At 43.4% G+C, this 22,527-nt stretch overlaps 1 protein-coding gene across 1 annotated transcript in view; it reads left to right on the top strand.

Moving 5' to 3' along the window:
• Positions 1-22,527, top strand: part of LOC311100841 (histone acetyltransferase p300-like) — a 49,297-nt gene that overhangs the window by 7,395 nt on the left and 19,375 nt on the right. The window contains exons 6-13 of the mRNA XM_084141817.1: positions 205-444; positions 1,316-1,421; positions 1,590-1,724; positions 10,237-10,354; positions 10,609-10,696; positions 11,194-11,271; positions 19,591-19,673; positions 19,934-20,101. Of these exons, the coding sequence (XP_083997943.1) occupies positions 205-444; positions 1,316-1,421; positions 1,590-1,724; positions 10,237-10,354; positions 10,609-10,696; positions 11,194-11,271; positions 19,591-19,673; positions 19,934-20,101 (1,016 nt within the window). The remainder of the gene's footprint in view (positions 1-204; positions 445-1,315; positions 1,422-1,589; positions 1,725-10,236; positions 10,355-10,608; positions 10,697-11,193; positions 11,272-19,590; positions 19,674-19,933; positions 20,102-22,527) is intronic.

The following is a 22,527-nucleotide window of genomic DNA, read 5'->3' as shown; positions in this document are numbered from 1 at the left end:
AAGGCTGTAACTTGACAAAGTGGAAAAAGTAAAGTGGTCTGAATACTTTACGAATGTGCTGTATATAAGACGTCTAGATGCTTTGAGATGAGATTGTTTTATAATTGCACTCTTCCATGAATTAATGGATATGTTGCATTATAAATTAGTTGTTCATAGCGTACCTCCTAGAGGACAGAAGTATTAACACTCCTGTCTCTACAGCTCTGCTAGGAGGTGCTGGTGTAGGTCTGGGTAGTTCCTTGGGCTCGGTGCCCGGAGGCCAGCCCAGCGCCCCCAACCTCAACCCCCCCAGCCAGATCGACCCCAGCTCAATTGAGAGGGCCTACGCCGCCCTGGGCCTCACTTACCAGGGCACCCAGATCCAGAACCAGCCCAACCAGGCTTCTCTGCCCTCACAGGGTCTGCAGGGCCAGCCGGGCATGAGGCCGCTCAACCCTATGGGTAAGCTGTTGGTTAGCTAAAAAATTGTCAGGTCTACTGTATGTTTTTACCCCCATTTCTAAGCCTTCAAACATCTGGCCTTTTCTTTTTATTTTTGTCTCAATGCCAGGTAAGCAGGTAGCTAGTGGCCGGGTTCTACACATTTCAATATTCGGGTGTCCTGTCTCCTTAAAAAGAAAATGCCAGCGTTTTACCTCAGAATATACAGAGAAAAGAGTCCCGTTTTGTGAATCCTGTTATTATTCTGTAGGATTCTAACTGGTTTAAATAATTGATGTACTACACCAGCAGTGTGCATGTTCCTCTTGGGTTTTGAAGCTGTAACCAGTCTCTCCATAATAGTAAGGTTACACTGCTGCTTTCCCTGACTGAAACCTCCCCCTTTTGTCCACTTTAATGGGAATTACTCCAACACACACACACACACAGATGTTTACCTCTGCACGTTTTATTTGTCAACATTTTGGTGAAGTCGACCTTCTTTCAAGTCATTGGGCTCCTGAGTGGCGCAGCAGTCTAAGGCACTGCATCTCAGTGCTTGAGGCGTCACTACAGACCCCCTGGTTCGATTACAGGCTGTATCACAACCGGCCGTGATTGGGAGTCCCATAGGGCGGCGCACAATTGGCTCAGCGTCGTCCGGGTTTGGCCGGTGTAGGCCGTCATTGTAAATAAGAATTTGTTCTTAACTGACTTGCCTAGTTAAATAAAGGTAAATTTGAAAATAAAATGTGTGGTGGGAGTAATTTCAATCATTGACTTCTAACTACTGTTTTTAATTTTTTATTATCAGAACCACAAACAAAAGGTAATGTTAAATATTATTTGGGGAGAACCCTGGTGTGTGATAATGTTTCTTTCAACCTGTCAGGGGGTAACCCAATGGGGGTGAATGGAGGAGTGGGTGTTTCACCCCAGAACCAGCAGACCAGCCTGCTGCAGGACACCATGCTACACCTCAACATGAACTCCCAGGGGTGAGTAGCAGACCTGCCAGCAAATTATTTGCTTTCTTTTAAATACTTCTACCTGCACTTGATTGAGCATGCCTGGTGCAATGGAACCAATAGAATTGTCCCAGAACTGCAAATCCCATCTGACACTTCGGGCAGGTGCAAACTTTGTGTTCTCTCTGTGTGTTCTAGTCTGATGAACGATGCGGGCGGGACGGGTAACATGGGCTCCATGCCCACGGCGACACCACCCTCTGCAGCGGGTATGAGGAAGAGCTGGCATGAGGACATCACCCAGGACCTGAGGAACCACTTGGTGCACAAACTGTAAGTGACCATGAGCCGGGAGGGAGGGACAATACAGCCTAAAAACACCACGTCTTATACACTGACATACTGGACACCCCCGCAGCAGTCATGGGGGCCCATGTGCCTGTCATCGATGTCCATTAAAAAAAAATACTTTTAATACATCATTTTTGACAGTAACCCTCAAAGTCATTCATTAATGTTTTTAATTTCCATATGTACTAGGAAGCTAAGTGTTTGTTTCTTGGGCTTCAGGAATGTGACTGAAAAAGTGCCTCAGACCTTGAAAAAGAAATGAAACTGATTTGAAAGTATAAGGGCATATCGGTGAACAAATGCCGTTGTCAAGGCTACTACGGTGCCAGTCCAGTGAGTGGAGCTTACCCAGGTGTTCAAAAGCACATATCAGAGCGAGAGCCTAATGCTTCTTAGGTAAATCACATTTTATTGGTCACATACACATATTTAGCAGATGTTATTGCGGGTGTAGCGAAATGCTTGCGTTCCTAGCTCCAACAGTGCAGTAGTAACCAACAATTCACAATACACACAAATCTAAAAGTAAAAGAATGGAATTAAGAAATATATAAATATTAAGACGAGCAATGTCGGAGTGGCATTGACTAAAATACAGTAAAATAGAATACAGTTTATATACATATGAAATGAGGAAAGCAGTATGTAAACATTTATTAAAGTGACCAGTGATTCCATGTCTATGTATATAGGGCAGCGGCCTCTAAGGTGCAGTGTTGAGTAACCGGGTGGTATCTGGCTAGTGATGGCTATTTAACAGTCTGATGGCCTTGAGATGTAAGCTGTTTTTCAGTCTCTCAGTCCCAGCTTTGATGCACCTGTACTGACTTCGCCTTCTGGATGTTAGCGGGGTGAACAGGCTGTGGCTCGGGTGGTTGATGTCCTTGATCTTTTTGGCCTTCCTGTGACATCAGGTGCTGTAGTTGTCCTGGAGGGCGGGTAGTTTGTCCCCGGTGATGCGTTGGGCAGACCACAACATCCTCTGGAGAGCCCTGTGGTTGAGGTGCAGTTGCCGTACCAGGCGATGATACAGTCCAACAGGATGCTCTCAATTGTGCATCTGTAAAAGTTTGTGACGGTTTTAGGTGCCAAGCCAAATTTCTTCAGCCTCCTGAGGTTGAAGAGGCACTGTTGTGCCTTCTTCACCACACTGTCTGTGTGGGTGGACCATTTCAGATTGTCAGTGATGTGTACGCCGAGGAACTTTAAGCTTTTTCACCTTCTCCACTGTGGTCCCATCCATGTGGATAGAGGCGTGCTCCCTCTGCTGTTTCCTGAAGTCCACGATCAGCTCCTTCGTTTTGTTGGAGAGGTTATTTTCCTGCCACCACTCCGCCAGGGCCCTCACCACCTCCCTGTAGGCTGTCTCATCATTGTTGGTGATCAGGCCTGCTACTGTTGTCATCTGCAAGCTTGATGATTGAGTTGGAGGCGTGCGTAGCCACGCAGTCATGGGTGAACAGGGAGTACAGGAGGGGGCTGAGCTCGCACCCTTGTGGGGCCACTGTGTTGAGGATCAGCTAAGTGGTGTTGTTTCCTACCTTCACCACCTGGTGGCGGCCTGTCAGGAAGTCCAGGACCCAGTTGCACAGGGCGGGGTTCAGACCCAGGGCCCCAAGCTTAATGATGAGCTTGGAGGGTACTATGGTGTTGAAGGCTGAGGACCTTGAATTAACAGCATTATTATATAGGTATACCTCTTGTCCCAGATGTGATAGGGCAGTGCGATGGCGATTGCATTGTCTGTGGATCTATTGGGGTGGTATGCAAATTGCAGTGGGTCTAGGGTGTCAGGTAAGGTGGAGGTGATATGATCCTTGACTAGTCTCTCAAAGCACTTCATGATGACAAGTGAGTGCTACGGGGCGATAGTAATTTAGTTCAGTTACCTTTGCTTTCTTGGGTACAGGAACAATGGTGGACATCTTGAAGTAAGTGGGGACAGCAGACTGGGATAGGGAGAGATTGAATATGTCTGTGAACACTCCAGCCAGCTGGTCTGCGCATGCTCTGAGGACGCGGCTAGGGATGCCGTCTGGGCCGGCAGCTTTGTGAGGTATAACACGCTTAAATGTCTTACTCATGTCGGCCACGGTGATCGAGAGCCCACAGTCCTTGGGACCGGCCGCGTCGGTGGCACTGTGTTATCCTCAAAGCGGGTGAAGAAGGTGTTTAGCCTGTCAGGGGGCAAGACCTCGGTGTCCGCGACGTGGCTGGCTTTCCCTTTGTAATCCGTGATTGTCTGTAGATCCTGCAACATGCGTCTTGTGTCTGAGCCGTTGAATTGTGTCTCCACTTTGTCTCTGTACTGACGTTTTGCCTGTTTGATTGCCTTACGGAGGAAATAACCACTGTTTGTATTCAACGATATTCTGAGTCACCTTGCCGTGGTTCATGCTTTCAGTTTTGCGCTAATGCAGCCATCTATCCATGGTTTTTGGTTTGGGTAAGTTTTAATAGTCTTATTATTATTACAGTGGGAACAACATCCTCTATACACTTCCTGATTAATTGAGTCACCGTATTCGTCGATGTTATTCTCAGAGGCTACCCAGAACATATCCCAGTCTGCATGATCAAAAAAATATTCACGCATGGATTCTGATTGGTCAGACCAGCGTTGAATAGACCTTAGCAGGGATACTTCCTGTTTTGAGTTTCTGCCTGTAGGAAGGGAGGAGAAAAATGGAGTCGTGATCTGATTTGCCGAAGGGAGGGCGGGGAGGACCTTGTAGGCATTTCGAAAGGGGGAGTAGCAGTGGTCGAATGTTTTACCAGTGTTGATAGAACTGTAGCGTTTTCCTCAAATTGGCTTTGTTAAAATCCCCAGCTACAATAAATGCGGCCTCATGTGTTTTCCAGTTTGCATGAAGTCAAGTGTAGTTCATTGAGGACCGTTGTGGTATCTGCTTGAGGGGGTATATACACGGCTGTGATTAACCGAAGAGCGTTCTCTTGGGAGGTAATACGGTCGGCATTTGAGGTATTCTAGGTCGGGTGAACAAAAGGACTTGAATTTCTGTATGTTATCACAATCACACCATGAGTAGTTAATCATGAAACATACGCCACCGCCTTTCTTCTTCCCGAAGAGTTCTTTATTCCTGTCTGCGCGATGTACTGAGAACCCAGCTGGCTGTATGGACGGGGACAGTATATCCCGAGAGAGCCATGATTTAGTGAAACAGTATGTTACAGGCCCTCATGTCTCTCTGGAAGGAGATCCTCGCCCTGAGCTCGTCTACTTTATTATCCAGAGACTGAACATTAGCGAGTAATATACTCGGAAGTGGTGGATGGTGTGCACGCCTCCTGAGTCGAACCAGCAGGCCACTCTGAATACCTCTTCTCCACCGGCGCCATCTTAGAGCAGCCTCTGGGATAAGTTAAATTGCCCTGGGGAACAAAGGATCCAATTTCGGGAAAGTCGTATTCCTGGTCGTAATGCTGGTGAGTTACCGCCTCTCTGATATCCAAAAGTTATTTCCGGCTGTATGTAATAACACAAAAAAACGTTCTGGGCTAATAATGTAAGAAATAACACACAAAAAAACAAAATGTTGCTTAGGAGCTAGAAGCAGAGCGTCCATGTCTGTCAGCTACCTCAAATAATGAGGTAGCCTCGTGGCAGAAGGGACCGTTACAGGGATGGTAAAAACGTCTTGATTGCCATAGCAACATCAGGGAAACTGGGCAGAAGGGATTGGTGTTTCAAATACAGCATTTCTGCAACATCATTAATTGAGCCTCTCATTCTCCTTAATTGTCGGCCTCAACACGTTACAGAAAGAGATTAACTGTATAGGAAGCTCTGGGGACAGGTAGTCTGGATGCAAACAGATTGAGGGCTTGAACCAAAAAAGTGCTTTGCGATTTCGTTCATACTGGTGAACCGGCGTTTGAGTTGTGCGGTTGCAATATCAACAGTCCCTTATCTCTGGTATACAGTGCATTTGGAAAGTATTCAGACCCCTTGACTTACACATTTTGTTACGTTACAGCCTTATTCTAAATTGGATTAAATTAAACATTTCCCTCATCAATCTACACACAATACCCCATAATGACAAAGCAATAACAGGTTTTTAGAAATGTTGGCAGATTTATAAAAAATAAAAACATAAATACCTTATTTACATAAGTATTCAGACCCTTTGCTATGAGTCTCAAAGTTGAGCTCAGGTGCATCCTGTTTCCATTGAGCATCTTTGATGTTTCTACAACTTGATTGGAGTCCACCTGTGGTAAATTCAATTGATTGGACAGGATTTGGGAAGTTACACACCTGTCTATATAAGGTCCCACAGTTGACAGTGCATGTCAAAGCAAAAACCAAGCCAAGAAGGGTACCAAAAAATGTCTGCAGCATTGAAGGTCCCCAAGAACACAGTGGCCTCCATCATTCTTAAAGGGAAGAAGTTTAGAACCACCAAGACTCTTCCTAGAGCTGGCAGCCTGGCCAAACTGAGCAATCGAGGGAGAAGGGTCTTGGTCAGGGAGGTGACCAAGAACCCGATGGTCACTCTGACAGAGCTCCAGAGTTCCTCTGTGGAGATGGGAGAACCTTCCAGAAGGACAACCATCTCTGCAGCACTCCACCAATCAGGCCTTTATGGTAGAGATGCCAGATGGAAGCCACTCCTCAGTAAAAGGCACATGACAGCCCGCTTGGAGTTTGCCAAAAGGCACCTAAAGGACTCTCAGACCATGAGAAACAAGATTCTCTGGTCTGATGAAACCAAGATTGAACTCTTTGGCCTGAATGCCAAGCGTCACGTCTGGAGGAAACCTGGCACCATCCCTACGGTGAAGCATGGTGGTGGCAGCATGCTGGGGGAGGTTTTTCAGCGGCAGTGATTGGGAGACTAGTCAGGATCGAGGGAAAGATGAACGGAGCAAAGTACAGAGATCCTTGATGAAAACCTGCTCACGACCTCAGACTGGGGCAAAGGTTCACCTTCCAACAGGACAACGACCCTAAGCACACAACAAGACAACGCAGGAGTGGCTTCGGGACAAGTCTCTGAATGTCCTTGAGTGGCCCAGCCAGAGCCCGGACTTGAACCCGGTCGAACATCTCTGGAGACACCTGAAAATAGCTGTGCAGCGACGCTCCCCATCCAACCTGACAGAGCTTGAGAGGATCTGCAGAGAAGAATGGGAGAAACTCCCAAAATACAGGTGTGCCGAGCTTGTAGCGTCATACCCAAGAAGACTTGAGGCTGTAATCGCAGTGAAAGGTGCTTCAACAAAGTAGTGAGTAAAGAATCTGAATACTTATGTAAAAGTGATTGTTTGTTTTTTATTTAATACATTTGCTAACATTTCTAAAAAACTGTTTTTGCTCTGTCATTATGGGGTATTGAGGAATATTAGTTTCTAAAATCCATTTTAGAATAAGGCTGTAACGTAATAAAGTGAAGGGGTCTGAATACTTTCCGAGTGCATTGTCTTGGCATGCATCATTCAAGACCAGGTTGACCTACAGGCTGTGGTGAAAACTGTCCAAAAAAGGAGTACTTCAGGAGACCATGCAGCCCAGTTGTTTAGGCTATTAGCCAGACAACCCGCTGAGTTCAACATATCTAGCGGCTGAATTTATCCTCAAGCAGACTACTTTGTTCCTAATTGATAGGCTGTTTGATGTATAATTTTTATAAGGTTTATAAATAGCAGCTAAATACAGTATATAGCTATAGATGGTACACTCACTGCAGAATGAAACTAGCAAGCTAGTGTTTTGAGGGTTGACCGACTGTATTATTTGCCAGGAATAGACTGGTTTTACAGACTTTCTATCTAAGCTGGGAGAGAGCTTGCCTGGAAACCTGACATTGAATTGCATTGAATTCTACATTGGGCAGAAATTAGCATTTTTTGAATCGAAAAGTTTCCCCTCTCGACCTCTACAAGCAAGAATGTTGAGTAAAATTATATTTTAACATACTTTACTGGTTGTCTGTGCGGTTGGTTCTTTTGCCGCTAGGAATGTGTGCTGGTGGTGTTGCGTTTTCTGTCACCTGATGCCTGCGCAGAACCATGTAACACGTGCACGAGCTCTGCAAGGATGCGTGCATCTTGTGATGGTATTTTTTATCTTGTGCGCATGCTTCAGGTGATAGAAATCTGAACGCACTAGCCGCTCTTTGAAAACTTTAATTGTACTTTCCTGTGGATATATTGTCACATTCCTACCGCCGAAAGGACAAACTGCACGGACAACCGGTAAAGTACAGGGGGTTCCAGGGAAACTGCGTTACGCCAGTGGTCTAATTTTATTGATTTAAAAAATATACTTTTCGGCTACATTTTCAGTGTACATTTTAAATGACTAAAACCAGATATAAAGGAGCTATACATTTTCAAATAAGATCATCTTTGAGAACTAACAATCACCGGAAAATAAAAACTAGACTGTCAGGGAGTATATAAAATTCATAAAATGTCATAGCATGGGGACCCCATTGATTTTGTTGTAATATTTGAGTCACTCATAGCATAAGAACACTGCATAAGCCATGGCAAAATGTGTAGAATTGCAAGAAATTAGCTTTAATAGGGAAACACTGTCTCAGCGGCCAAGAGGGCCTCTACATTCTTTGGTCGGAAGTTCATGCCATTGGCCACGCCCAACGCTAACTTTGCCACCTCTGCTGAAAAGAATTCTACGGGAAATACTGGCGCTTGTAAGCCTGAATTCAGGGGGAAATAGAGACATCCTGTTACCCTCTACGGGATCGGTGTCCCGTATACGGGACGGTTGAGCTAACGTGCGCTAATGTGATTAGCATGACTGTTGTAAGTAACAGCAAACTTTCCAGGACATAGACTTGTCTTATATGGGCAGAAAGCTTAAATTCTTGTTTATCAAACTGCACTGTCCAATTTATAGTAGCTATTACAGTGAAAAAATACCATGCTATTGTTTTGAGAGTGCACAACAACAAAAAAACGTATCACGGCAACTGGTTTGATACATTCACCTCTGAAGGTAATGTACTTGCATTCCGTAATCTTGCTCTGATTTGTCATCCTGAGGGTCCCAGAGATAAAATGTAGCATAGTTTTGTTTGATAAAATCATTTTTTATATTCAAATGTAGGAGCTGGGTTCTACAGTTTGAACCCCTGCTGTCTCTGGCTCCATACCCACCCCGCCCGGCCATCTAGATGTGTGAAAGTTAGTGTATAAGCTAATGATCCATCGTGTATGACATTCCTGGGAGTGTGTAAACTTACATTTTGTATTACCATATAATTTTTGCATGTTATGTACTTGAAAAAGTATCAATTGACTAAATCGGCACATTTGGGCAGACTTGATACAAAATAGTCCAGCATTGCAATGCTTCACTGGATCAATCTGAAACTTTGCACACAGATTGCTGCCATCTAGTAGCCAAAATCTAAATTGCGCCTGAACTTCAATGTTATATTGTGGCCTTTCTCTTGCATTTCAAAGATGATGGAACAAAAAAATTAGAAAACACATGTTTTTTTGTTTGTATTATCTTTGACCATATCTAATGTGTTATATTCTCCTACATAAATTTCACATTTCCACAAACTTCAAAGTGTTTCCTTTCAAATGGTATCAATAATATGCATATCCTTGCTTCAGGTCTTGAGCTACAGGCAGTTAGATTTGGGTATGTCATTTTAGGCGAAAATTGAAAAAAAGGGTCCGATCCTTAAGAGGTTAAACTTGGTTTGTTGATTTTAGGAGTTTCTTCCTTTCAATTTGGTTCAATTAGTTGTATACAAGCCAAAAGGTTGCTTCTGTTTTAATGCAGCTAATGCTATTTCATGTCAGAGATGTGTATGCTGTAAGAACATGGAAAATGTAGTTGCTAGACAAATAGTCAATACACTGAACAAAAATATAAACGCAACATGTAAAGCGTTGGTACCATGTTTCATGAGCTGAAATAAAAGATCCCAGACATTTTCCGCACGCACAAAAAGCATATTTCTTCAATATTTTTTTTTACATCCCTGTTCGTGAGCATTTCCCCTTTGCCAAGATAATCCATCCACCTGACAAGAAGCTGATTAAACAGCATGATCATTACACAGGTGCACCTTGTGCTGGGGACAATAAAAGGACACTCTAAAATGTGCAGTTTTGTCACACAACACAATGCCACAGTCAAGTTTTGAGGGAGCCTGGCAATTGGCATGAACAGGCCACACCGTTTCATAGTAAACTCACATCCTCTGAGATTTCATGCAGCGTAGAACTATAGAATAACACACTGACCACATTCACCACTGTCAAGCAGCTCAGACACCGCTAGCTAGCTGTGATTCAGTCCGCTTGCGACACACTTCACTGCTGCATCTCCTCTAACTTTCTTGTTAAAGGATTATCTCAATGGAACAAAATCAAAGTTAACAAAACAGGTTTGTGTTCACTGAAATTTGCTTTACATCGTATTCTCGTTCACATATCCCCCCCCCAGTTTCCCTAATGTCTCTTGTTTCTTTGTGTGTAGTGTGCAAGCCATCTTCCCGACCCCCGACCCTGCTGCTCTGAAGGACAGGCGGATGGAGAACCTGGTGGCGTACGCTAGGAAGGTGGAGGGGGACATGTATGAGTCTGCCAACAGTAGGGTAAGCCGCTACATTGAGTGAAGATGCTCTTTTATTGAATTTCTGTTGAGATGGGGACAAATGTAAGACAGTACAACTGTCTGGAATATAACTAAACTTGTCTCTTTTGTGTATTTTTCTATTCCTATGTTCTAATTTCCCCCTCTCTCCCTTACATAATTTCCCTTCTTCCATCATCCTCTCCGTAATCTTCATTCACCTCACTGTCTCCTTCACGTTTTCTAAATTTCTCGTTCCCCCTCTCCTCCTCCCAGGCGGAGTACTACCACCTGTTGGCTGAGAAGATCTATAAGATCCAAAAGGAGTTGGAGGAGAAGAGGCGGACGCGGCTCCAAAAGCAGGGTATGTTGATGCCTACTCAGCCTGGGCCTGGCATGCCCCCTGGCATGTCTCCTAGAGGCTTTGGGTCTCTGGGCATGGTTCTGGGCCAGATACAGCCACTTCCACCCACAGGACTGCCACCTACTGAGTGGACAGGACACACATGTAATATTACAGAACAGTTTTGGGACAAAAAAGACTGTAAATCACCTAGAATTCAGCTAAAATAGTTTAATTCAGGAAATCTGTTCCCAAGTATTTCTACAAATAAAAAGAGACGTGACCGTGTCTCAATGTAATCAAGGTGTGAAATTGTTATTTTCAAATACACTCTCTTTTTGGACGTACTTGTGGTCAATTTGCTGGGTACAAATTTGTATAATTATGTCCCCCTGACCAACCGCTCGAACCAAAATCGGCCCGCTGCTGAATCTAGTTGCCTACCCCTGTTTTATAGTGCGATAATGGCAAGACATCCTATCTCTCTCCTTCATCTTCTTGTCTCTCCACTCCTACAGATGGTCCCCTCCCTGACCCCTCTCTGGTGCGGCCCGGTGGACCCAACCAGATGGTGACTAGGATGCAGAACCCGGCAGGTGAGTCCATGGGGACAGGAGAGGGGGGTCGCCACACAGAGGCGTAACATTATTGGGCTGATTTTAGTAGTTTTAAGATGGCACTACTGTATGGTTGCTTACTTGTGAGCTCCGAAACAACTTTGCTATTTTGTGATTCTTTTGGCGTTTTATCTTTACTTCTTTATGAAATGTATCCGCTATCATTTCTTATGATTGACAATAACTTTTGGACATCAGATCGTCAGTTACTAACTTCAATTCCGACATCGACTCATCTGTCCTGGGTTCTTTGTGTCCCTCCGACCCAGTCTTTGGGCTACCCAAGAGGAAACGCAGGTGAAAAAGAGGCAGGAAAGCGGTGTCCTGGTGAGGCAAAGGGAAAACCGGCCACCACTTCCCTCCATTCTATTGGCCAATAGTCACTTGATAATAAGATGGATGACTTTCGATCGCGGATTTGCTATCAACAGGTCTCTTGTAACTGCAATACTCTGTTTTTCTGAAACATGGCTTTCGGACAAGATGCCCCCCATGGCTATCCAACTTGATGGATTCTCCGTTCACCGAGCGGACACTACATTTAATTAAAGGAAATCCAGAGGGGGAGGGGAATGTCTATCAACAACAAATGGTGTTCAGACTCTAGCGCAGTGGAAGTCTCAACCTATTGTTCACCTGTCTTGGAATACCTCATGGTCAAATGTTGACCCTTCTACTACCCAAGAGTTTTCATCCGTTATCGTGACTACTGTATATGGGTATTTCTATAAATAAAGGGGCCAATGTGTGACATCGGGGCCAAAATTTCAAAATGGGTTGATTATATGATTTTCTTGCAGCTTCACATGTGTAGTTACAGGAAGAAGAGTCTAGATGGGCACAATGAGACCGTAACTCCTAGCAACAACAAAACATCTGTCATTCAAAATGTTTTTGTTATGCATAGTAGCCAGGTCTGTTTGTGCTTTAGTCAATTTCTCTATCATTTATAGCCATGCTAAACCTTCCAGAAGAATTAAAAATAAACTGCATTTCTATATATTTATAGTTCATAACATTTCTTACAATAATATAATACAATGGGTTCTGTCAACATCATTGACAATAATGAAATCATTATAATCAGTGAACTCTTCAAGCTGTGTGTGTGTGTGACTAGACATCACATTCTTGCTTCCTCTGTTCTTGTTTCCTCCACTCCTTGCTTCTTGAAAGTGTGTTGGAGCACAAGGGGAGGAACCTTCCTGCCTCTCCCCCAATGTGCTATGAGAGGGAGGTGAGGAAACAAGTGGAGAATCTCAATTGTGCCCCCTTCATTCCTCACGTCCTCTCGCCTCCTTCTAAAAAAATAAAATAAAAAACCCATTCGAAAAGGTGAGGGGAGGGATCTCTGACCTTCTCATCCAATGGGTTTTGAGAAGGAGAGGAGGATGCAACGAATCAAGGAAATTCAATTGAGATTCTCCCAAGCAAGTATTTGACAGCTAATTTTTGAGGGCCTGACTAGGGATGGGCATTTAACCTTTTTTTGATTGAGTACTCTCATGAGGGGGGAAATAAGCTATTTTTAGAACAAAGGCGACACTGGAAAAAAACGGCGTATTTATCTAAATGCCAACAGTGAGCAACAATACCTAATTTATCAACCATTACAGATAACAAATCCTAATTGCTAAATTGCCTCATAATATATTAAGTCAAATGTATTGAAACTGTTATCAACTGGGTTATTATATCGTCGAACACAATCTTCAAAAAAGTAGTAACTTCCGCAGTGTTGCACTCGCTTGAGGAAGCCTACGGCAGTGCAATGGCATAGCCCTGTTTTGTTAATTTAGCAGACAAGACAGTCTTATTTCCTGACCCTTATCACAGTCAAGACACCTATTTTATAGAAGGGGAAAAAACCATGATGTAATATAATGAATAAAATAGAACAGAATTGTGCGAAGTGATTTGCATATCTCATCTGGAACAGTTATTCTGTGATCATTTGAAACGGCTCAATTTGGCAAGTTGAAATACTTTTTTAGGGTTACAAACCAAAATTGTTCTTTTTGATATACAGCCATTTGATTTAGTTTATTATGCCTGTTCCTTGGGATTTTCTAAATGGATTAACAATTCTACATTGAACACTGCATGGGGATGAATTATGGCCAGGACATCTGTATGGTGAGTCGGCCTAGGCTTAATGATTCTGATGAAAATACGCTCTGTCTTTATCAAACTAATGTTTTTGCATATTTTCAGAGTGGGACCTGTCTGTTTAAGGGAGTAATAGCCTAGGCTAACCCATTCTAAATGCCACTAGAAGTTCGCAAAGTAGGGTCGTCACTAACGTTAGTTACCACAGCCACAAAGTCATAAACCCTGCCTGTTTCAAAAATTTCGCTTCTTAAAATCTGATTTTAAAACTAACCAGAACCACACTGTTAACCTTATGCCTAACCTTTAAATTAAGACCAAAAAGCAATAAAAAATGCATGAATTTTGACTGGCAAGTAGTGATAACTGCGAAGTAGCCTAAGCGGAGAATGTTGCAATTATTCCGAAACTGCAGCTCGTTGTTGGAACACCCACATTTCTCAACTTCAGTCAACCAGTCCATTTAGAATTTGTGATAAAACTGTCGTCATTTGGCAAGGAATGTAGCCTATGTATCCCATCAGTTAGATACGTTTTTATAGGCATTTATTTCTGTAGGCGCTGTAGGCGCATACTACTGTAGAGGGAGCGGTCGGAAACTCGAGTGAGTGAGATAGGGAATTTGGGGAGCTTAAGTGTGTGTGTGTGATGCTTGGCTTACTTTATTTTTTTGTGTCCCGCAAATGAACATAGTCTTCAAGGCAATTTCTACCAAATAGTTATACAGTATTTGAAAATAATGTTATCTCTGGTTAAAGATCGAGTTTAGACAACCATTCGAGTACTCGATTACTCAATCCCATTCCTATGACCGACTGAGCAACCATAATACCCATGGCCTGTCAAGAAGCGACCCCTAGTCCCTACTACCCAGAGTCTAGACACTTGAGATCTGAGAGGGATTGATGGGTGGTAACATAGTGAGAGCTCCATGTTACCCTCTGATAGGCTTGGTGGAATTTTGGCGGTATTGCTTACACCTGTCCAATTCTCTCAGATCTCCACGAGTGTCTAGGGTTAGGGGCTGTTTCTGGACAGGACCCCACAACCCTATCTATCTAGCAATGAAATTAAATATATACACACTCTCTCACACACACACACAAACACACACACACACACACACAGGCGTAAGCTGGACACACTCACTGCACCCTATCAGGCTGATCAAACGGTTCTGGGTAGCTGGAGACCTGTTGTAAACAAAGGACCTATTTACATGTCTGCTATACACACCTTTGCTTCATTCCAGCTAGTTAGATGTGCAACCACTGACTAACTATAGCTAGGGCATGTCTCTAGTCTAGCAATAGATGCTGTATAGCATCATTTAATAAGATTAACAATGGTTAGCTAGGATATATCAGTCAGTAACAACATAACAGCAGTTCATTAAGTCAATACACACTAAATCTTATGCAGAAAACGTACCTTATCGTGGCACGGTATAGGCAGCTATTTTTTAAAAACATGCCGGTTTTCACGTTCTCAATTGCTCTGTTATAAAATGTACACACCGTAATCTTACCTCACAAATTTTGATTTGTTGTCCACAAAGTAGGCTAATTATCTTGACCGCCGTAACAACATAGATGTCAATCCTCGAGATCAACATTAATTGCCGCACTTTGGCTGATAAATCGCATGCAGTATCACACAAGGTCTTTATCACTTGACTGTCATTCAGAAAATCCTTTCCTGAATCCGCTTATGTTGCGCGATAATGTCCCCACGTAACTAAACAGCTAGACCTCAAACGCGTATCAAACCACTATTATGCGTAATTATTGAAGAACCCCGTAAATGGTGGTATCTATTTTGTTGTATTAATCATTAAATGTACTTTCTGTTTGAAGCATTGGATTTTGCATTCACATACATTCTTTTGGATACGTGTGCCAATGAAAACTGTTTTCACACCGTAACATGGGGAGATAAGAAATGTTACGAGGTATCCATATAAAAAGAGTTCGACAGAAATATCAAGGTCGATGTGTAATTCAATTGTTAAATGCTTAGTATATGATATATCAAACAGCAGTATCATAAATGTAAGGAAAGAAAGTTAGTGTTTTGTCAGATGATTTATGCTAAATCTGTGAAGACTCCAAGCATGAGAAAGGGTTTAAACAGAGGTTTTGATTCAACTCATGAATTACATTGAATGTATGTATGTTCCCGCTTTATCTTATTGTATTCACATGGGGGGGAAATTTTTAATTATTATTAATGACTTTGTAACCGCTCCAAACAGTTGTCCACTACAAGAAATGCTCATTGGTACCCTAGTTTATAGACAGACTCATATTCCACCTCAGGACAACAACAAGTTGGCACTTAACAAACTGTATGAGGCTATAAACAAGCAAAGAAACCATGCACCCAGAGGCCGCTTTTCTTGTTGCCATTGATTTTGATTTCGCATCACTAAAGCCTTGTTAACATTGACCGTTTTGAAGTGACTAAAATGTCCGATTTTAGAATCCGTTCTTTTTCCTGCAGTCTGAACAGTCATAAAGCACATGGAATCTGATAGTGGTTTGAAGTCCGATACAAATCTGTTCCCTAGCCATGTGACTTGTGTGAATGGTCAAATCCGATTTATTTGCCATCAAGTGGTTTTTAGACTTATTTGGCATTTCTTCTTTCTTGCTAGGTACCCTGACAGTTTAACAAGAACCTGTGGTAGCTAACTAGCTTGTTAATTGTTTACAAACAAATTAGTGAATGTGCTAAACAGCTACCTAGCTAGCTAGTGGACTGCTGTGGCTAGCCAAAAATGACTTGTTTTGAAAGTTGGATAATCTTATCCTTTTGAGGCTTTAAGTGTTCTTTCTGATGCTATGACTTGGAACATTCAAAGCAACTGGGAAATGTCCATGGCAGGCATTGTCACCTTGGCTTGCTACATAACTTCTGAGTGATAGGAAGCACGAGCACCACCACCAATCGGCCTACACCACTGCACACACACCCGTCGTTACTATGACAACTAGTGTAGCCATGTTAACAAATGACTGCTGTCTGAACACCATCCGATTTGGTCACTTGTAACTTTCTCTTTTGGATTGTCAGTATTCCAAAACGGATTTGAAAAACAAAAGGTTGGACAGTGTGAACAAGGCTTTAGACATGTGATTCCCAACTTCTATCATCACTTCTCCTTCGCCACTAGGGGCGATTTAAGTCCTAGACCACTATTACTCAACCCACAAGCTAGCATACAAGGCCCTCCCTCGTCCCCTCTTCGGCAAATCAGTTCAAGACTCTATACTCCTGCTTCCTGTTTACAAACTGAACCTTAAACAGGAAGTACCCATGACGTGCTCTGTAGAGAAATGCTCCAGGACTGCTTTGCTAGCGCTGACTGGAATATGTTCCGGGACTCCGCCGATAGCATCGACGAGCTAATCACCTCAGTTACCGGCTTCATCAGGAAATGCATCGCCGACTTTGTCTCCACGGTGAAGGTTTGCTGCTTCCCCAATCAAAAGTACATACACATAGACATGCATAATTTAGACCAGGATTCATCAACTAGACCAGGGATCATCAACTAGATTCAGCTGCGGGCCAATTTCTTGAGCGGATGGTCAGGGGGCTGGAACATAATTACAAATAATTTGTAGACTGCACATTGACCGCAAGAAGCCCAAACAGATATATTTGACTAAAACATAATAATTTCGAACCTTGCTTACATTTCTATATGATCACATCTCTATGTGTGGGAATACTTCAACAGAGTTCCAAAATTAAAATCACTTGGAGCTGATTTCCTGGTGTTTTTACAATCTTATGTCCAGCAATAAAAACGAAATAAAAAAACATTTGCTCAACTTGGGGGCCCAAATAAAAACGTTGGGCCGCCAGTTGGGGAACCCTGATTCACACAAGTCAGCTCAGACCGATCCAGCTCATGAGCTCAATCATCAGCAGATTTGAATTTAGAATGAAAAATGAATGTGTTTATTCAACAAATGTGAGTGCATCGAATCATATCGCCCCTGGTTCACCCCAGACTTGACTGCCCTTGGCCAGCACAAAAACATCCTGTGGCGTACTGCATTAGCATCGAACAGCCCCCCCGATATGCAACTTTTCAGGGAAGTCCGGAACCAATATACACAATCAGTTAGGAAAGCAAAGGCTAGCTTTTTCAAACAGAAATTTGCATCCTGTAGCACTAACTCCAAAAAGTTTTGGGACACTGTAAAGTCCATGGAGAATAAGAGCACCTCATCCCAGCTACCCACTGCACTGAGGCTAGGAAACACTGTCACCACCGATAAATCTACGATCATCGAGAATTTCAATAAGCATTTTGCTATGGCTGGCCATGCTTTCCACCTGGCTACCCCGGCCACCAGCTCTGCACCCCCCCCCCCCCCCCCGCTTCTCCTTCACCCAAATTCAGATAGCTGATGTTCTGAAAGAGCTGCAAAATGTGGACCCCTACAAATCAGCTGGCCTAGACAATCTGGACCCTTTCTTTCTAAAATTAGCTGCCGAAATTGTCGCAACCCCTATTACTAGCCTGTTCAACCTCTCTTTCGTATCGTCTGAGATCCCCAGAGATTGAAAAGCTACCGTGGTCATCCCCCTCTTCAAAGGGGGTGACACTCTAGATCCAAACTGTTACAGACCTATATCCATCCTGCCCTGCCTTTTCGAAAGTATTTGAAAGCCAAGTCAACAAACAGATCACCGACCATTTCGAATCCCACCGTACCTTCTCCGCTATGCAGTCTGGTTTCCGAGCTGGTCATGGGTGCACCTCAGCCACGCTCAAGGTCCTAAACGATATTATAACCGCGATCGAGAAAAGACAGTACTGTGCAGCCGTCTTCATCGACCTTTGGTTTCTCAAATGACTGCCTCGCCTGGTTCACCAACTACTTCTCAGTTAGTTCAATGTGTCAAATCGGAGGGCCTATTGTCTGAACCTCTGGCAGTCTCTATGGGGGTGCCACAGGGTTCTATTCTCGGGCTGACTCTATTCTCTGTGTATATCAATGATGTGGCTCTTGCTGTTGGTGACTCTCAGATCCACCTCTACGCAGACGACACCATTTTGTATACATCTGGACCTTCATTGGACACTGTGTGTTAACAAACCTCCAAACGAGCTTCAATGCCATACAACACTCATTCCGTAGCCTCCAACTGCTCTTAAACGCTAGTAAAACTAAATGCATGCTCTTCAATCGAACGCTGCTTGCACCCGCCCGACTAGACTCACTACTCTCGGCGGGTCTGACTTAGAATATGTGGACAACTACAAATACCTAGGTGTCTGGTTAACTGTAAACTCTCCTTCCAGACTCACATTAAGCATCTCCAATCCAAAGTTAAACATAGAATCGGCTTCCTATTTCGCAACAAAGCCTCCTTCACTCATGCTGCCAAACATGCCCTCGTAAAACTGACTATCCTACCAATCCATGACTTCGGCGATGTTGTTTACAAAATAGCCTCCAACACTCTACTCAGCAAATTGGATGTAGTCTATCACAGTGCCATCCGTTTTGTCACCAAAGCCCCATATACTACCCACCATTGTGACCTGTACGCTCTCGTTGGCTGGTCCTCACTACATATTCGTCGTCAAACCCACTGGCTCCAGGTCATCTATAAATCACTGCTAGGCAAATCCCCGCCTTATCTTAGCTCATTGGTCACGATAGCAACACCCACCCGTAGTATGCGCTCCAACAGGTATATTTCACTGGTCATCTCCAAAGCCAACACCTCCTTTGGCCGCCATTCCTTCCAGTTCTCTGCTGCCAATGACTGGAACGAACTGCAAAAATCTCTGAAGCTGGAGACTCCTATCTCCCTCACTAACTTTAAGCATCAGTTGTCAGAGCAGCTTACCAATCACTGCACCTGTACACAGCCCATCTGTAATTAGCCCACCCAACTACCTCATCCCCATATTGTTATTTATTTTGCTCATTTGCACCCCAGTATCTCTATTTGCATATCATATTCTGCACATCTATCACTCCAGTGGTTAAATAAAGGTGAAATAAATAAAAGTTCTCTAATCAAACCGAATTGCACCGAATCGTTTCAAACTAAAACGTATCAGAGCCTATGTATCCTCAAAGGGAAAGATGCACATCCCTAATTGCTACACTAGCAGTGTTCTCTGTATGCTATGATCCTCATGGTTGTTTTCTTCAGGTATGAACCAGTTCAACCAGATGGGGATGCAGTCTATGGGCCAGAGGTCCACCCCTCCTCTCCCCCTCTCACCCATCAACCAGGTCAGTGCGCTCATCCAGGCTTTACATACATACACTTAATCGGCATAAGCTTTTCATTTGAAAATAAACCATTATACCCAAATACAGGAGTTTTAGTGTTCAATAGATCTTATAGACCTATTCCAATGCAAGAGGAACCATATGTCATAGCACTAATGTATACATTGATGCCACATATAGTGTAGTCCCTAGTATCCAAAGTGTCAAACGACTAAAATGAGCTCTATTCTAAACCAATGCCTGTTATGTGTCCCCTGTAGATGGGCATGGGGAACTCCAGGATGGGCCAGCCCAACGTGGGCCAGCTCCAGAACCAGTACCTTCCCCAGGGACAGTTCCCAGGCTCCGGACCAGGCCTCGGCACGGGGCAGCCTGGCATGGCACAGCCTGGTATGAACCAGCAAGGCATCCAGGGAGGCATGGCACAGGTGAGAGAGGTGGAAGTATATGGTCTGTTGCTATCCTCAAAGTCCTACGTCGATGGACAGATTGGGTACGCAAAAAGTATTGACTTCAATGCTGGCTGTTTTAATTAGGGTTGCAAAACTACTGGTCATTTACTAAAGTTTCCAGAGTTTTCAGTAATTTTGTTTTAATTTAACAGGCAATCTATGGTTTAAAAAAAATCACGGCCCAGTACAGTCCAACGTGATTTTCCTGTTTTTTATATTTATTTCCACACGGAGGTTGGAATAATACTGTGACATTGTGAAAATTATAATGCCCTTTTAGTGTAAGAATTCTTTGAAAAGACTGCCTAAAATATCAGCCTGTTTTGGTGGGCTAAAGTTTTGGCCTGCCTGGTGGGGTGGAGTTTTGGCCAACATTTAATTAGTTAATAGAGCAATAAGAAAGAGTTCCAAACCTCTGCCAAGAACAGCTAGTTTTCAGTTTACCTCTCCCAAACATTCCTAGCTAAATTCTTGCTTGAGAAATTGCTCTTTGCTAAGAAGCTATTTTGGATTCTTGGACCATTGTTTTCAATTCAAAATCACATTAAGGTATTTAATTGTTACCCAGAAATGATTTGATGTTGAGATGATAACTTCTGCATTGGACCTTTTATTCTTTATAGCTGTGTCCATATTGTCCACAAGTTAAGTGGAAATTCTCTTCCAACTATTTACTTTTTTCACAACTGCCACCAGTTTGGTTTCAAAACATTTACAACAAACACATATTGACAGGGTCAAATAAATGTGTGTAAAAATATAAAGAATATTTCATGCTGAAACCGTCATCTCTAACACGAACTGTATTCACTAAGTTGATGGGTTATATTTAGGATAATGTTTTACAGCTTTGTCATTGTATTTACAGTGGGGAGAAGAAGTATTTGATACACTGCCGATTTTGCAGGTTTTCCTACTTACAAAGCATGTAGAGGTCTGTAATTTTTATCATAGGTACACTTCAACTGTGAGAGACGGAATCTAAAACAAAAATCCAGAAAATCACATTGTATGATTTTTAAGTAATGAATTTGCATTTTATTGCATGACATAAGTATTTGATACATCAGAAAAGCAGAACTTAATATTTGGTACAGAAACCTTTGTTTGCAATTACAGAGATCATACGTTTCCTGTAGGTCTTGACCAGGTTTGCACACACTGCAGCAGGGATTTTGGCCCACTCCTCCTTACAGACCTTCTCCAGATCATTCAGGTTTCGGGCTGTCGCTGGGCAATACGGACTTTCAGCTCCCTCCAAAGATTTTCTATTGGGTTCAGGTCTGGAGACTGGCTAGGCCACTCCAGGACCTTGAGATGCTTCTTACGGAGCCACTCCTTAGTTGCCCTGGCTGTGTGTTTCGGGTCGTTGTCATGCTGGAAGACCCAGCCACGACCCATCTTCAATGCTCTTACTGAAGGAAGGAGGTTGTTGGCCAAGATCTCGCGATACATGGCCCCATCCATCCTCCCCTCAATACGGTTCAGTTGTCCTGTCCCCTCTGCAGAAAAGCATCCCCAAAGAATGATGTTTCCACCTCCATGCTTCACGGTTGGGATGGTGTTCTTGGGGTTGTACTCATCCTTCTTCCTCCAAACACGGCGAGTGGAGTTTAGACCAAAAAGCTCTATTTTTGTCTCATCAGACCACATGACCTTCTCCCATTCCTCCTCTGGATCATCCAGATGGTCATTGGCAAACTTCAGACGGGCCTGGACATGCGCTAGCTTGAGCAGGGGGACCTTGCGTGCGTTGCAGGATTTTAATCCATGACGGCGTAGTGTGTTACTAATGGTTTTCTTTGAGACTGTGGTCCCAGCTCTCTTCAGGTCATTGACCATGTCCTGCCGTGTAGTTCTGGGCTGATCCCTCACCTTCCTCATGATCATTGATGCCCCACGAGGTGAGATCTTGCATGGAGCCCCAGACCGAGGGTGATTGACCGTCATATTGAACTTCTTCCATTTTCTAATAATTGCGCCAACAGTTGTTGCCTTCTCACCAAGCTGCTTGCCTATTGTCCTGTAGCCCATCCCATCCATGTGCAGGTCTACAATTTTATCCCTGATGTCCTTACACAGCTCTCTGGTCTTGGCCATTGTGGAGAGGTTGGAGTCTGTTTGATTGAGTGTGTGGACAGGTGTCTTTTATACAGGTAACGAGTTCAAACAGGTGCAGTTAATACAGGTAATGAGTGGAGAACAGGAGGGCTTCTTAAAGAAAAACTAACAGGTCTGTGAGAGCTGGAATTCTTACTGGTTGGTAGGTGATCAAATACTTATGTCATGCAAATAAATTATAAAAAAATCATACAATGGGATTTTCTGGATTTTTGTTTTAGATCCCATCTCTCACAGTTGAAGTGTACCTATGATAAAAATTACAGACCTCTACATGCTTT

The sequence above is a fragment of the Coregonus lavaretus genome, assembly GCF_964263955.1.
Source record: "Coregonus lavaretus genome assembly, chromosome: 25".
Classification (NCBI taxonomy): Eukaryota; Metazoa; Chordata; class Actinopteri; order Salmoniformes; family Salmonidae; genus Coregonus; species Coregonus lavaretus.
The sequence above is the reverse complement of the archived record's forward strand: the minus strand, read 5'-3'. Positions and strand labels throughout refer to the sequence as shown.